The sequence below is a fragment of the Vigna unguiculata genome, chromosome 8, assembly GCF_037176805.1.
Source record: "Vigna unguiculata cultivar grain cowpea cultivar isolate G323 ecotype 2 chromosome 8, ASM3717680v1, whole genome shotgun sequence".
NCBI classification, from domain to species: Eukaryota; Viridiplantae; Streptophyta; class Magnoliopsida; order Fabales; family Fabaceae; genus Vigna; species Vigna unguiculata.
The window spans coordinates 1,646,084-1,660,755 of NC_140799.1; the positions used below are offsets into that span (position 1 = coordinate 1,646,084).

At 31.9% G+C, this 14,672-nt stretch overlaps 3 protein-coding genes across 4 annotated transcripts; all 3 read right to left on the minus strand.

The window, feature by feature from the left end:
- Window positions 1-781: 781 nt before the first annotated feature.
- LOC114194478 (pathogenesis-related thaumatin-like protein 3.5) lies at window positions 782-3,702 on the minus strand. The gene is made up of 2 exons (XM_028084730.2): window positions 3,207-3,702; window positions 782-2,590 (listed from the first exon to the last, which is right to left on the minus strand). The coding sequence occupies exons 1-2, from the start codon at window positions 3,364-3,366 to the stop codon at window positions 1,908-1,910; spliced, it is 843 nt and encodes a 280-aa protein (XP_027940531.2). The 5' UTR covers window positions 3,367-3,702; the 3' UTR covers window positions 782-1,907.
- A 3,806-nt stretch (window positions 3,703-7,508) lies between these two features.
- Window positions 7,509-8,760, minus strand: TLP-3 (thaumatin-like protein 3). Its single transcript, XM_028085786.2, has 2 exons — window positions 8,605-8,760; window positions 7,509-8,273 (listed from the first exon to the last, which is right to left on the minus strand). The coding sequence occupies exons 1-2, from the start codon at window positions 8,642-8,644 to the stop codon at window positions 7,576-7,578; spliced, it is 738 nt and encodes a 245-aa protein (XP_027941587.1). The 5' UTR covers window positions 8,645-8,760; the 3' UTR covers window positions 7,509-7,575.
- Window positions 8,761-10,891: 2,131 nt separating this feature from the next.
- Window positions 10,892-14,672, minus strand: LPAT4 (lysophosphatidyl acyltransferase 4). Of its 2 annotated transcripts, none has more exons than XM_028085965.1 (4): window positions 14,410-14,672; window positions 12,188-12,789; window positions 11,854-11,984; window positions 10,892-11,387 (listed from the first exon to the last, which is right to left on the minus strand). In XM_028085965.1, the coding sequence occupies exons 2-4, from the start codon at window positions 12,757-12,759 to the stop codon at window positions 10,939-10,941; spliced, it is 1,152 nt and encodes a 383-aa protein (XP_027941766.1). In that variant the 5' UTR covers window positions 12,760-12,789; window positions 14,410-14,672; the 3' UTR covers window positions 10,892-10,938. The 2 variants fall into 2 exon arrangements, with proteins under 2 accessions (XP_027941766.1, XP_027941765.2); XM_028085964.2 differs by lacking the exon at window positions 14,410-14,672 and adding an exon at window positions 13,813-14,385.

A 14,672-nucleotide genomic window follows, 5' to 3' on the forward strand; every position in this document is an offset into this window, starting at 1 on the left:
TGAAGAGAAAAATTGATTTCTATTCCCAAAAAATAGTCAAGATTACCCAATTCCTTGAGAGAAAAATTACAATTTGTGAGTGAACTGCCGAATAAGAGATAGAAGTACCACTCATGATGATATTGACTTGCAAACAATTTGAGAGTTATGTTGATAGGTAAAATAGGTAAGGATCACATTTGCTGGAGAGTTGTGTTGAGTTTGTCAAACCACTGTCTAAGAACTTGTTTGAGACCATAAATTTATTTGAGACTACAAAGTTCAATATTTATTTGAGACTTCAAATCTAAGAGGTTGAGCCTTATATACTTTTTCTTTAAGAGTGTCATTGAGAAAGGCATTATTAACATCCAAACGTAACAAATCCCGTTTATTGGTTAAAGTAAGTGTAAGAATAATTTTTATGGTATTAGGCCTGATAAAAGGAGACAGTTTTATGAAAATCAAACCCAAGAACTTGATTGAGCTGCTTGGCAATGATTCTAGTTTTAAATGTTTCAACAGTTTCATCATTTTCTTTTACCCAAAAAAAACCCATTTTACAACCAATTATTGTCCTTGTCAAGGGGTCAAGGGGTAAAGAAACCAAATCCCAAATGTTGTTATGAATAAGAGCGTCATGTTTGATAGCATAAGCCCAATTTGGATTTTTCATAGCTTGTATAACACTACAAAGTTCAATATTGATCAGAAAGAGTGAAAGATGAATTCAAGGATTATGAATACCAAATTTAAATTGATTTTGCATAGGTTGAATATTAAGAGGCCTAGGCGCATAAAAACTCAAATTCAGTAGGTATGGTAACAGTAGCAGAGGTAGTTGATAACTGAGTGAGAGATCTATTGTCAGTGTAGTTAGACTGTGATGGAACAAATAATGATTCAGTTGGGAGAGATTAGGAGTAAGGCTAAAATACTGAGTATTGTAGGTAAAGAAGCAAGAGATTGGGGAAAAAATGAATAGGGAAACTTGATCTCATTAAAGAAAACATCTTTAGATGCGTAACTGCGACCAAATTTTTACAGACATTGATAACCTTTATGAAAGGCTGAATAGCCCAAGAAAACATATTCTTGTAAGTGGAAATCTAATTTGTAACTGTAGTATTGTCTTAAGAAAAGGAAAGCAAGCATAACCACACTTTAAAAAAAATGTAGTCGAGAGACTGTTCATATAAGACATTGTAAGGGATATGATATGATATTGTAATGATGCAGTGGACAGTCTATTTATTAAGTAGAGAACAATTTGAAAGACAAAGCTTCAAAATTTTCAAGGAATAGAATGCAGTAAGGTTAATCCTAGCTTGGCTGTGTGGCTTTTCTTTAAACAACACTATTTTGGTTGAGTACGAAGACACATAAGTATGTGCGTAATGTCATTAGTGGCAACAAATGATTTAAAGGGCCCATCCCCACAATTAATTTGTGTACTTTTAATTTTGGTATCAAACTCAAGTTCAATGACAGAAATAACTTCAACATATTCTTGTGAAAAACCTTCAAAAATAACATCAACATATTCATGATGCTTAATAGGACATTCGATTCAAACAAATTCATCAACAATGAACTTAATCTGTTCCAAAAATTCACAAATAGTCTTGTTTTCAAGAGAATAAGAAAAAAGATAGATGCAGGAATGTCTAACATAGACCTTGATTTGGATAAGGAAATGATCATAAATTTATTCCATCACCTCATATTTTTTTAAAAGCGAATTCACAGTCTCAATCTTCATCTGTGACCACTTTAAAAGCACTAAGCATAGTTTTGAATATCCATGATAAAAAAAAAACTTGACTAAATTATCTCTTTCATCATGAATAACATTTTGATAGCCGGTACTGATTTTTATGCGTGGGAAATTATTAATTTATTATATTAAAAAAGTAAGTGTGAGATTATTAAGGGCAAAAGGCGATAACATAATCAGATCCAGAACAGGTGCGAGTGCTGGAAGCATCATCGTAAGCGTAACTGTACGCTGTTGGACACGCATTCTTGAAAATCTCCGAATAATGTGTCGCCGAACACGTTTGCGGCGTTGCGTGCTCACCGGTGCAGCAAAACACCGACGTGTTAAACGCGGCGCACGCGCTTTTACACGCAACCACCGCGCCGCCGCCGTCTCTCACTTGCAATTCCTCCGGACACACGGCGTTCAAGTCCGCCGCGCACCCCGCGTACTGGCAGTCACCGGTTCCTCTGGTAGCCAGGATGCCGATGCCAACATTGTAACCGTCCACGAGACTTACGTCGTAGAAGTCCTTGTTGCCGTTACTGGCGAATCCGACGGTGAACTCCGCCAGAGTCGCTGGTGGAATGCCTCCCCCGGTGCACCGCAGTCCACCTGCGCAGTCTCCGGTGGTGCATGTTCCGATGCCGGATCCGTCGAAGCTGCAGCCGGTCCTGGCCCACAACCGCCCGGACCAGCCTGATGGTGCGGTGAGCTGAACCTCCGTACCTGGCTCCAGGGGAAAACCGCCATCGCCGAGAGTGGCGACGCCGTTGCCGGTAAGTGTCCCCGGCCAAACTGTGTAACTGCAACGGTTTTGGAGGGTAAACACTGTGGCAGATGCTACATTGCCTGAAAAAGAAAAATAGTATACATAATACTAATGTGTAAATCCATATATTAATTATTTCTCCACTGAAATATAACAAAAATATAATAATTAGTTTTTCACTGAAAAATATTTTAAGAATGAGATTAGTTAGATTTATTCACATTAAAGTTTGCTTTATATTGTAATTTATTTTGGTTATATTTAAATTCAGAAAAATACAACTTTTACTGATCTATTATTTAATAAAAATTGCATCAAATGACAAATACAATTTAAGATGATTACTTAAAAAATGTAGTCTCAAAACGTCCAAATTTAAAACTAACTTTAAATATAAAATGCAATTAGCACTTAATTAAGGTCTTTAAAATCATTATAATTATTAGTTAATTACTCATCGATTAGGTTGGTGTGTGTGTCTATATATACATAAAAATAAGTAAATTTTATTACACATTAACAAATTTGTTTTTTATCATTGACCTAAAATTTTGAATTAAAATTTGGAGACAAAAAAATAAAAGAGATAACTAGGTTTGTCAACTAATGGTAATCATTGGTTTAACCATAAATACTTGACACTAATAAAAAAATTTATTTGATTAGGGAATGAGAAGGAAGAAGATAGTTGTTTACCTAACAAGGAGAGGAGGAAGCAGGCAAGTGTAAAGTCTTTTGAGTTTGGGTTTAGGCCCATCACTTTCATAGGGAAAAGAAGAAGTGGTAGAAACACAAAAAAAAAAATGGTTGGAAATGCACCAAAATGTTGAAGTGAGAATGGAAGATGGAGATGCATGAAAGTGAATTTATATTCGGAAAGGCTGAGTAGTTGTTGGTAACTGTTATTTAAGAATTTGGCATACTCTTTCTGTCACCAATTTACTACGGTTGGTTGTCTTGTCATGACTCCTCCCAACTCAAGCACTTGCTGCTTTATATGCATTTATCACTACTTCCCAAACCCAAATAACCACATCAATCAAAATTTATAAAGTCTAATAACTATATATGAGGTTAAAGAGTTTGAGTAAAAAAATATAATACTTTTGACATCTAAGAAAGAAAGGTCCATAAATATTGAGTCTTACGATTTTATGTTAAATACGATATCTCATATATTATATGAACAACTTATATTTCACAAGTGAAAAATCTCATCAATCTTATCGGTAAAACGATGCTGAACAGTATTTCTCACTTTTATATAATTTCATAATTGAGTATATACTAATATATAATATACTAATATTAAAGACATTAATTATTTGTGCTTTAAAATTTTATGATAATATTCTTAGTTTTTATTTTTAATTAAGCATGTTATCCTCCTTTTATTTTTATTATTGTGAAGTTATGACCACATTCTTATCTTTTTATATAAATATCTTTTATTTAGTTTTCTTATATAAATCTTTTCTATATAGTTGTATTATGTAAAAAAATTGTAATAAGGTTCTCAATGTACTTAATTTAAATATTATACAAAGAATTGATAGTTTTAAAATTTGAGACAAACTAATAACATTCCTCTTTCTTTATATATATTCTTCTGTTGTTTTTTTTAGTTTATTGAGGAATTGATTGTGATACTTTATATTTTTTGGTTTGAACATACAGATCCAAATATGTTATATGTGAACCTAAAAACTTCGCTATATATTTGTCAAAAAATAATAGTAACTGTTATCAATTGAAAATATATTTTTAACAAATTTAATTAACATCATATGATCAATATCGCGTTTCATTAGAATCTAATATATTTTTAAAACGTAATTAACACAATTTTTTTCTTACAAGAAACATGTTAATAAATCTACATATATGTTAACCTAAGAAGGTGTATTATACAACTTTGATATTTTTTAAATGCATCTTGGTCGAAATTGGTCACATCAAACTTTCGTAAGTTTCGGTTTACCTTTAATTAAAATAAATAAATGTTTAAGTGTGACCTATTCACTTGACGAAGGTATTTTTAAACATCTGACCTAAAATGAATTAATTTTGAATTGATATATGACTCTATTTAAAAGCTTGTTTTATTTAAAACCTTTAAAAGGTTGGTAAGTTTATTATATTATTTGTCGAAATATATTTATTAATACTTACAAGTTTTATTATATTATTATGTAATTGTTTTTTGTGAAATTTGTGAAATTTTATTTTATAATTTTGGCATACAACTTGTAGATTATTTTTTATTAAAACTAATATAACTTAAAGTTCCATCTTTAAATATACGTAACATAAGTCTATAAACAGATTAAATATATATTATACGAAGATCATCTCTTTGCATGGATTAAATATTTTTCTTTCTTAAAAGACTCTATTTCATTCCTAGTAGAAAAAACATTTTATGTTATTTTCATAAAGTATTAAGGTAAAATAGATATATAATTTAGTCTCTTTTAAAGATGTTTGTGTGTAGGATCGATCGATTACTTATAGAAGTCACTTGTGTAGTACTCCATATCTTCATGCTTCAATGCTAAAGTTCTTGTTTATCTCAACGGATAAGGGTTTCTGATGTTAAAGTCACTTTAGATCCGATTGTACAGATAATGAATGTTATAATAAATGCGTAATCAACTACTTTACCTAAACATATATTTAGTTTTTTTAATGGACTTTTGTTTAAGATTAACCTAATTATAGTCCAAAGCTGCCTAAACTTGATTATTGACCTATTTTGTGTTGAACATCTCGTCGTTCAGCTTCATTTCTATTGGCGCCTGACCACCTCAATTGGCACATTGGTATCACTCAATAGTATGAGAATTTCGACAAAAACTGATATGATAAAGGTTGGTGACCGAACGGTACTGTATGGACATTTGACCAGTCAATTTATATTGTACAAAAGGAGTCCAGATTCTCTACTAATTTTTTGGATGTTATCCTCTGCTGAGCATTATCTTTTTGATATATTTTAAAATGGCAAAATTAGTGGTAATCAATATAATATGAATGTATAATAAAGACAAAAAATACCAGCAAAAAAAATCCAAATCCTTACAAAAGACAAAATTTATTAACTAAATAACCTACACAAAAAATATATAACTCAATAATCTATTTAATATTGCGTAAATATCAAATTAGATCTTGAAGCATCTTTCAATTACGAAATTACTTTTTTTAGGCCCTCTTCTATTTCACTCTATCTGCCTTTTTCACTACGTCATTGAACAAACAATAACATAAGATGAATCTGAAAAGTAAACGACCAATAAAAAAATTCCTTTAAATGACTACAACATGTAATCTATTAACCCGTTACTCATTTTTCAAATAGATGTATTTGGTGTAATAAATGGAAGTAACACTCCATAAAAAAAGACACTAACCATTCCTATCTATAACCTAAAAAAAGATGGTTAACATATAGAAATTCTTTAACTTTGAGGTAATTTGCATATTTTATTCGCCAAAAAAAGTCTGTTATCTTAACTGAAGGGGTTATTTAAATTCAATAGTAGAAATAATCAAAGCCACAAGAGATGAGGAAAGTGCCTTTGTCTTTGCACTTCTATATTTTTTTTGCTATGTTCTTCTATTCTAAAATTCTAAAGGTCTTTTACCTACCATGGGAAGTTGCTCGTTCACATTTTAATAATATGAATTAAAATGAGAAACTGTTCTGTTCTATTCTAAAGGTCTTCTATTATAAATTTTAGACAACTTTACAATTATGAGTTAAAAGGTGTGAAAATATGTAAATACAACCAAAATTAAAAAAAAAAATAAACTGCTGAAATTGACGTCTGTCCTTGCATTGTCTGACGTCCCTTGACGTATGTTAGTACAATGACAGACATCAATTTCAACTTTCAACATTTTTTCCCTCCTGTTGGTGTGAGTTGAACGTTGGATGCGGATCGAACAGACATAAAGAGACGTCAGACACCAGTTTTCAAACATTAAACGTTAGTTAATGTCAATTTGTTTTCAGACGTTAATTTTGACGTCACCATATATAACGTTGATACTTTTGCAGACATAAAAAACTGAGAATAACATATGTTATAGACACTTTTTGTGTTAGTGTCTGGAAGTTTTATTTTTCTCAAAAATGGAAGAGTAAATGGGAATAATATATTTTTACTTTTATATAGTATGGACTGCAATATCTGCATTAACTATACACCTCCTCTAAATTTATTTAATTCTCCACATGGAAGGAGACAAGTTTATAAAAGAATATTGGAAACAAAATGAATGAAAGCGTGTAGAAAATAAACAATTTTCAGTTCCTTAGGTCATGATTGAGAAGATTAAAAAAATGTTTTGTTTAAAAGAAAAAACATAAAAGTAATTTTTCATCAAAACTATGAACAAAATAAAATATCAAAATCTCGAATCCATGACACAAATTTTCTGTCCATTAAAAAAGTTAACCAATAAAAATAATTATACCGTATAAGAAAAATCTTATTTAAAAAGAGACACACGTGTTAACAGCACTCTCTTTTCTTCTTAAAATTAAGATAAATAATTACTCATTTATTGATTCAATTTGATTAGAAATCACGAAATGTGATCAATCATATTTGTTTTTTGTAAATTTTTAATAAATTCTGTCTAACAATTAATGCTGGTTAATAATGCTAAAGATTGTTTTTGTTAGCTATGCTCCTTTGATTTTTTTTTTTTTTATAAATATAATCCAACTAATAAGAATTTGATAGTTATAAATTACACACACGCATATATCTTTATATATTTAAATTTGATCCATCGATATTTAAACGTATCTTTGATCGTGGGTGATTAATTTCAATCCTAATTATTATAAAAATACAGAAAAAGTATTTTACAATATGTAATTTTTTGATTTAATATAAGAAAAAAACTAATGATGCGCTATACAAAGATTAATTAGAATCATATTAACTATCATAAATCATAAAACAAGTTTACAAAAAACAAAACTAATAATAAAATAATTTTCTATTAAACAAAGATGAATGGTATGAAAATGTGTACATCTTAGTAATGATTAAGATGATGATCCCATTGAACAGAAAGTAATAACGTAATCAGATTGTGAACATGTGAAAGTGCTGGAAGCATCATCGTATGCGTAACTGTAAGCTGTTGGACACGCGCTCTTGAAAATCTCCGAATAATGTGTCGGCGAACACGTTTGCGGCGACCCGTGCTCGCCGGTGCAGCAAAATTCCGCCGTGTTAAACGCCGCGCACGCGCTCTTGCACGCCACCACCGCGCCGCCGCCGTCTCTAACCTGAAGCTCCGCCGGACACGCGCCGTTCAGGTCCGCCACGCACCCCGCGTACTTGCAGTCACCGGTTCCCCCGGTAGCCCTCACTCCCATTCCCACGTTGTAACCGTCCACCAGACTCACGTCGTAGAAGTCCTTGTTGCCGTTGCCGGAGCTTCCGGTCGTGAACTCCACCAGCGTCACCGGCGGGACTCCTCCGCCGGTGCATTTTAGTCCTCCGGCACAGTCTCCGGTGGCGCATTTCCCGGCGCCGGAGTCGTCAAATGAGCAGCCGGTCCGGGCCCAGAAGCGGCCGGACCAGCCGGAAGGCGCCGTGAGCTGGACCGACGAACCCGGCGGCAGGGCGAAACCCCCAGAACCGAGAATGCCGGCGCCGTTGCCGGAAAGTGTCCCCGGCCAAACTGTGTAACTGCAATGATTCTCTAGAGAAAATACTGTGGCAGATGCTACATTACCTGACAATGTATATAATTCAAACATTGATTAAGAAAAAAAACTACAAAATCCAAAATGCTTTGCTAATTACAACATAACATGAAACCTTAAAGTTATTGAGAATTAAAGCACCAAGCATCTGTTTTTTATTTCAGCTGAATATGCATCCACATCTCATATCTTCCTTCTGGTTTCATACAATGATACAAACATAACCTAATTCTGACAAATCTATGTCTGAGACTAAAACAAACAAAAAACAAAACATGTTTTTCTAAATAGACATTTTTTGATATATATTGCAGCAAGAAGTTAGAAGAGAGATGAAGAATTAAATAAAATAAGGTTTACCTAAGAAGAGAAAAAGGAGAAGGTGGAGGAGAAGAGACATGATTGTTTGAAGAGAAGAGAAGAAAGAGGATGAAGAAGAATTGAAGAATGGAAGTGAATTTATAACTGACCAACCGTTATTTAAGAAATGGAGTCCATCTTTTGGTGAGAAATTGAAGATTGTGGGTCATCTTCACATGGACATGCTAACTCCAATATTTCTAACTACACTTCCAACCATCATATTACAAGGAACATTTTTTTCTTAAATATGTTCTTTCCTTGAAGGTAAGTGAATTTTAGAATGGGTTTCTCTTTAAAATTTTATACCAATTTAATCTTTTATTTTTAGAAATGTGTGAATTTAGTTCTTTTTACCAAATTTTGTTAACTTTGTTTGACATTTTAAACGCATTTTATATGATAATATTTGAGTTAATATTGAAACAAAAATGTATCAAACGGTGTAAATAATTCAAATATTATTATGAAATGCGCTTGAAATGTCGGATCAACTTAACAAAAATTGTTTAAAATGACTAAATTTACGTATTTTTAAAGATGAATGACTAAATTAATCACAAATTTTGAAGATGGACTAATTCCAAATTTCACTTTAACTTGAGAGTCCAAAAACATATTTAACTTTTTTTTTAATTCTTATACTTACCAAATATTAATTAAACTGAAAAAAGAAAGTCTAACAAGCTATATGTACTAAGGTATCACATGTTTTTCTTTTATATTTGAATTATTTCCTTAGAAAATCTGGAACAACAACATACAAAACATGTATCCCTTTCTATTTCCTAAAAATTCGTCCAACATTGTATACTCTAAATTCGATTTTAAACTTTCTTACTCTTTTATACCAAAATATCTTGATCCAAAATATTATATATTAGTTAAAGCATTATTTTAAAAAAAATGTTTATTAATCTTTCAAAAAATTTCTAACTAAATGTTATATGAGTACTATTTTAAAATATATCGAATTAATTGTAAATTATATTATAGCACAATATATTTAAGATTACAGATTAATCAAATAGCATCTTTCTTTCTTAATAAGATTAAAAAATATTTTTAAATATATTAATTGTTATTTTTCTCTCTCCAAATCTTTACTAAATAAACAAAATAGACCTTTAAACTTAAGGAAGTTGATTATTTTTAAGATACTGTTAGTTTAAAACATTAAAAATAATTTTGAAACAATATTACAGATTGAGTCATTATTTTGAAATAATCTCATTTTACTAATAGTACAGGATGAAAATTTGAATTTTATATTAGAAAAAAAAAAAAACACATGATCCTCTTAAAAATTAAACACCTACCTTTGTTGATAACCTGAAATTTAACGTAATTATTTATTTGAAGAGTATATTTACAGACTTTCTTAATACTAAAATCTATTGTTTAAACTTTAAATTAATATTATTAATAAGTAATTTTTAGAACAGTTATATTTAAGAAACAAATAAGATTTGTTTATTAAAGACTTAAATACTTTTTTCGTCCTCATTTTCGTAGTGTTTGTTGTGGATGGTTCTCATTTTGATAGAATGTTTAAAATGGTCATCATTAATGTTTAAAAAGGTCCTCCTTTTCGCAATTCGTATTTTATTTGGTCTTTTTCTGTGACGCCGTTTAAATCAGTAACAAAACCACCTGTACAGTACACGTAAATACAATGTAATACAAACAGTGTCACTTATACAGTGCTTCGTTACTGACTTAAACGGCGTCACAGGAAAGGACAAAATAAAATACGAATTGCGAAAATGATGACCATTTTAAACATTCGATACAAATGAGGATCATTTTAAACATTTTGTCAAAACGAGGATCATCCACAACAAACACTACAAAAATGATGACGAAAAAATTATTTAAGCCTTTATTAAAATAAGCAGAGTTGTTTATTTCAAAATAAATCTATTAAAATATATATTAAAAAGGAAAAATTCTATTTATTCCACTAAATAAGCTTGGATTTTAAGAAAATAAACTCCATTGAAACTCATTTAAATAACTTGTTTTACGTAGAATATGTAAAATTAGGAGCAAAATTTTTATCCAAATTCCTGCTTCCTTGTTTTAAATTTTAATGGACAATTAACTCCTTATTCCTATTGGTTTCTTTGTCATATTGTGACAATTTCTAATAAAAAATTGACTTTGGAAAATACTGATTTTTCCTACAAAACAGCATTAATAGCAAAAATGATGCCTTTGATTCTGTGATCGTATGAATAAAAAACAAATGGAAAGAAAATTGAAGAAATAATTGAGCCTCAAAATATAAAGTTCAAGAGCAAGATAGTACATTGCAATATAAAACTGAGAACACTATTCACTGTTTTGTTTCTTGCTGTTATGGAGTGCATGAACATAATAACTTAGAGGCATCAATTGAAAATTGAAGCGAGTTGCAAGAGCAAGATATGCACAAGATAAAGCTACATACACTTTGAACCAAACCACAGAAAATAATGTAAAATAAATAAAAATGGCAGTAAAAGAAACTATGGCTGTAAAAGAGAGTAGGCTCTTAAATGTAGAAATTTCATTTTCATTTTGCTCATCAGGGAAATGACCATGAATCTTGAAATCTGAAAGCAATTGATCCTTTTTCTGGAATTTTTCTATTAACCAAGATGAAGCTTTGGTTTCAGAACCAGGAATCTCCTCCACTGGAATACGCCTTACATGCATGTGCACTTCTGAAGGGTCAACACCAAACACATTGTCCAGAAATGAAGGACATTGATTTTTGTATGCAATTGTCACATCGTACACTGCACGTAATTCACTCAGTATTCAACACATTTAACAGAAAAATTCAAAACAAAATCCCACCGCCAAATAGTTATACCATTCTGCAAAGGATATTTTGATTACTAAATTTTGACAATTTTATTTTACAATATGATGTATTATCTTTTAAGTAGTTTTGAAAGATTAAGAATGAGAAAAATGAAAAACCACTTAAAAATTAACACCTAAAGTTGTAAGAGAAGGTTTGTCAAAATTTAGTAGTCAAAATGACCCTCGTGTCAAAAATTCATCAAACACATGGTCCAAGCACACAAGAGCACAAATTTGAATTTTCTGCCGAGTGAAAATGCTAAAAGTTAAAACTTTGTGAAGCAGAGTCAGATGCATTTGGTGACACTGATTACACACAGAATATGATAAACAGTCACTACAGGATCATTTTGAATTGACTTTAGAGTCTTAGAAAAGAGGAAAGAAATTGTAAACCTGCATCCAACGAGCCTCGTAGGGCTTCCAAGCAAGCATGAAACCCTTTTGTTTTGGGGAGTAATACATTTTTGAGCACGGGGAGACCAGTTTCAGCAGCAAATTTTTGACTGTTTTTACTCTTCTGATCACTACGCAATGAAAGCAAATCATATGTCAAGCGAGCATCTCAATTGAACTACGTATTTACGTTTGTGTGGTATAATATGATCCACAAATTGCAGCATGCTAGACAAAACACAACATCAACTGCAAACAGACAAAGCATATCAAATGAAATGATTTGTGGAACTGAAAAGAGTTGGAAATTAAAAGACAAGATCCAAGGTAGTACGTGTAATCTGTTCCTTCTGGAAAAAGAGCTAGCCATAAGGGATCTTTAGGGTCCTTCAAAGTTGAAAGCTTTTGGTGCAGTATTTGCTCATCTACCTCCCACTTTCTCTCCACTGCAATGAACTCCAGAATGTGAAATCCCCAACCAAAGATTGGTAGTTTCATCAAGCTGTTTTTGAGAATGTACTTTATGAATCCCAGTGACCCTTTTCTGAGTGCAAGATCCCACAAGTACATCCAATCAACCTCGGTTCTGTGATTAGCAATAAGCAGAACACGTTCCTTCATTGGAACACTGTCCCCAGAAAAGACAACTTTGGTTTTGTTAATCTTTTCAAACAGAGATGGCCACAGAGATAACCAAAGTCCAAAGAGGAATGACACTGTCTTCCTACTATAATGTATGCTGAAAAGCCGCAATACTACAACTGCTACTGGCACAAAATACACCAAACACGTAAAAGCTGTAGAAAGAAATACCACTAAACATATCACACCCCTCAACAACCTAAGAGGGGTCAAGGGTCTGTGCTTTAATCTATTTTCAGATTTCACTGGCCCGCAATCTTCCATCTTCAAGAAACTCTTGCAAAAACTTTCCTTCTGCAATAATGTACTGTGCTGTTATTTGACAATATCCAATTCTGGACAAGTATGCTAACATCAATGGTATCAGACAAAAATGTTTATCAACAACCATAAGATCATTTAATACTTAATTTTCAACTAGAAGTATTCATTAAATGTTCTGTAACCAGGGAAGTACAGTGTTCAGTATTTTCAATTACTGTGTAGAAGTTGAATTTGGATTCTGGGTCATTCTTTGGATGTGTTTTTAAAATATGGGTAGACACTAATTTTTGATCTTTTAAAATATATTAAAAGAAATTTTAGTATACTAGCATGTTAGAATCTGGACTCTGAGTTACATACACATGAGTTGAAAAAGTTGCTTTCAGCAGACAATCCTAAATCCCAAAGTAGCATAGTAATAAGACAGTGAGTACCAATACATTTAAATTGCAAGAAGATGGATTGTACAGTAGCATGAAATCTCTGACACAATAAATTTCAATATGTAAGAGAAGATGAAATATGCCAAACCACCAAAATGTTCAAGGGTACCCTAATGTAGCAACTGACTTAATGATAAGTGTTTCTTCTGAATCAGAACAAAGTTTTTCTGATTTCATTTAATTTACACTTTTAATTGCAAAAGTACTCTGCAAATTACATAAAGAAATTATGAAAGCAACTTTCACTGTTTCTTATACATATTATGGAAACAAAAATAAAAATGAAATCAAGGTAAATACGGAAAGCATTTTCTAAAACCAAATGCTATTACCAAGGTTTTAGAAAAGTTCTTCCACACAATTTTAGATGCAGCATCAAGGTTTTTTATACTTGGACATCTACAATTGTGGGCACAAAAGTCACATTTTGTAATTTTCCGAAATATCAAGAATTGTAATGAAACAATCACAATTTAAAACCTTTCTTTTGCACAAGAATTTGTTGTTCTTTTTTTATGCAATCCTGTTCGAAACATGATTGAACAATAAATGCAAACACCTCTATCATCAGACATTCAAGTCCTTGGTCACTGTGTTATGAGACACTAACCTCAACCCTGGTTGGTATCTGGTATAAAAACTGAGGACAAAAAAACACAGCAAGGCAAAAAACATATAGAGAGAAACACTTCTGAAATAGCAGGGGATTGTTGAAATTTGAAACTTTCAACACTTCTCTGCGATGAACTTGAAATTTTCAAAACTTCTCTCCCAATAAATCTCCCAAAACCATCTTTGAATCTCAATGTTGAACCAGAGAAGGCAATTCCAAACCTACTTAGCACACCAATTTCCCTGGCTAAACACCCCAACCCCATTTCCGATCAAAGAACAACAACTCCCCATCTAACAACCACAAGTTATTGGCGAATGAATAAATACGTTTCGAATCCAAAACCCTGTTTCCCAGAGTACATAACAAAAGCTAAACCAATAAAAACAAAAAGCATATTTTTGAGAATATTCCAAAATTCTAAAACTCCCCCTATCTTTGAATCCAACCACGATAAAAATTCCTCAGAGAAACAAAGAAAAAAACAAACACGGAATTGAGATTCCATAAAGGGGAGATAATTAAGACGCAAAGAAAAGAGAACCCAGAAGGGAAGACGTAAACTTGAAAAGTGGGTTGACTTAAAAAACTCACCTTGCGTGGAGATATTGTGAGAGCTCGTGTTTTGCTCTGTTTTTCTTGTTATTGGTGAGTTGAAGAAGAATGAATGAAACAGGGATTATGAATCTGAGAAATAAAATTGGGCTGGGGAAAATTCAGCAGCGGTGCTGTTCAGGGAGACCTACTGTGCAGCTTCGTTGTAGAACAGTGAAAAGAGATTTGGGTCCACTTTCAGATCCCAATGCTGTTCTTTCAGAGTTTGGATTGTCATTACATTACTCTGTCTTCTAACCTTA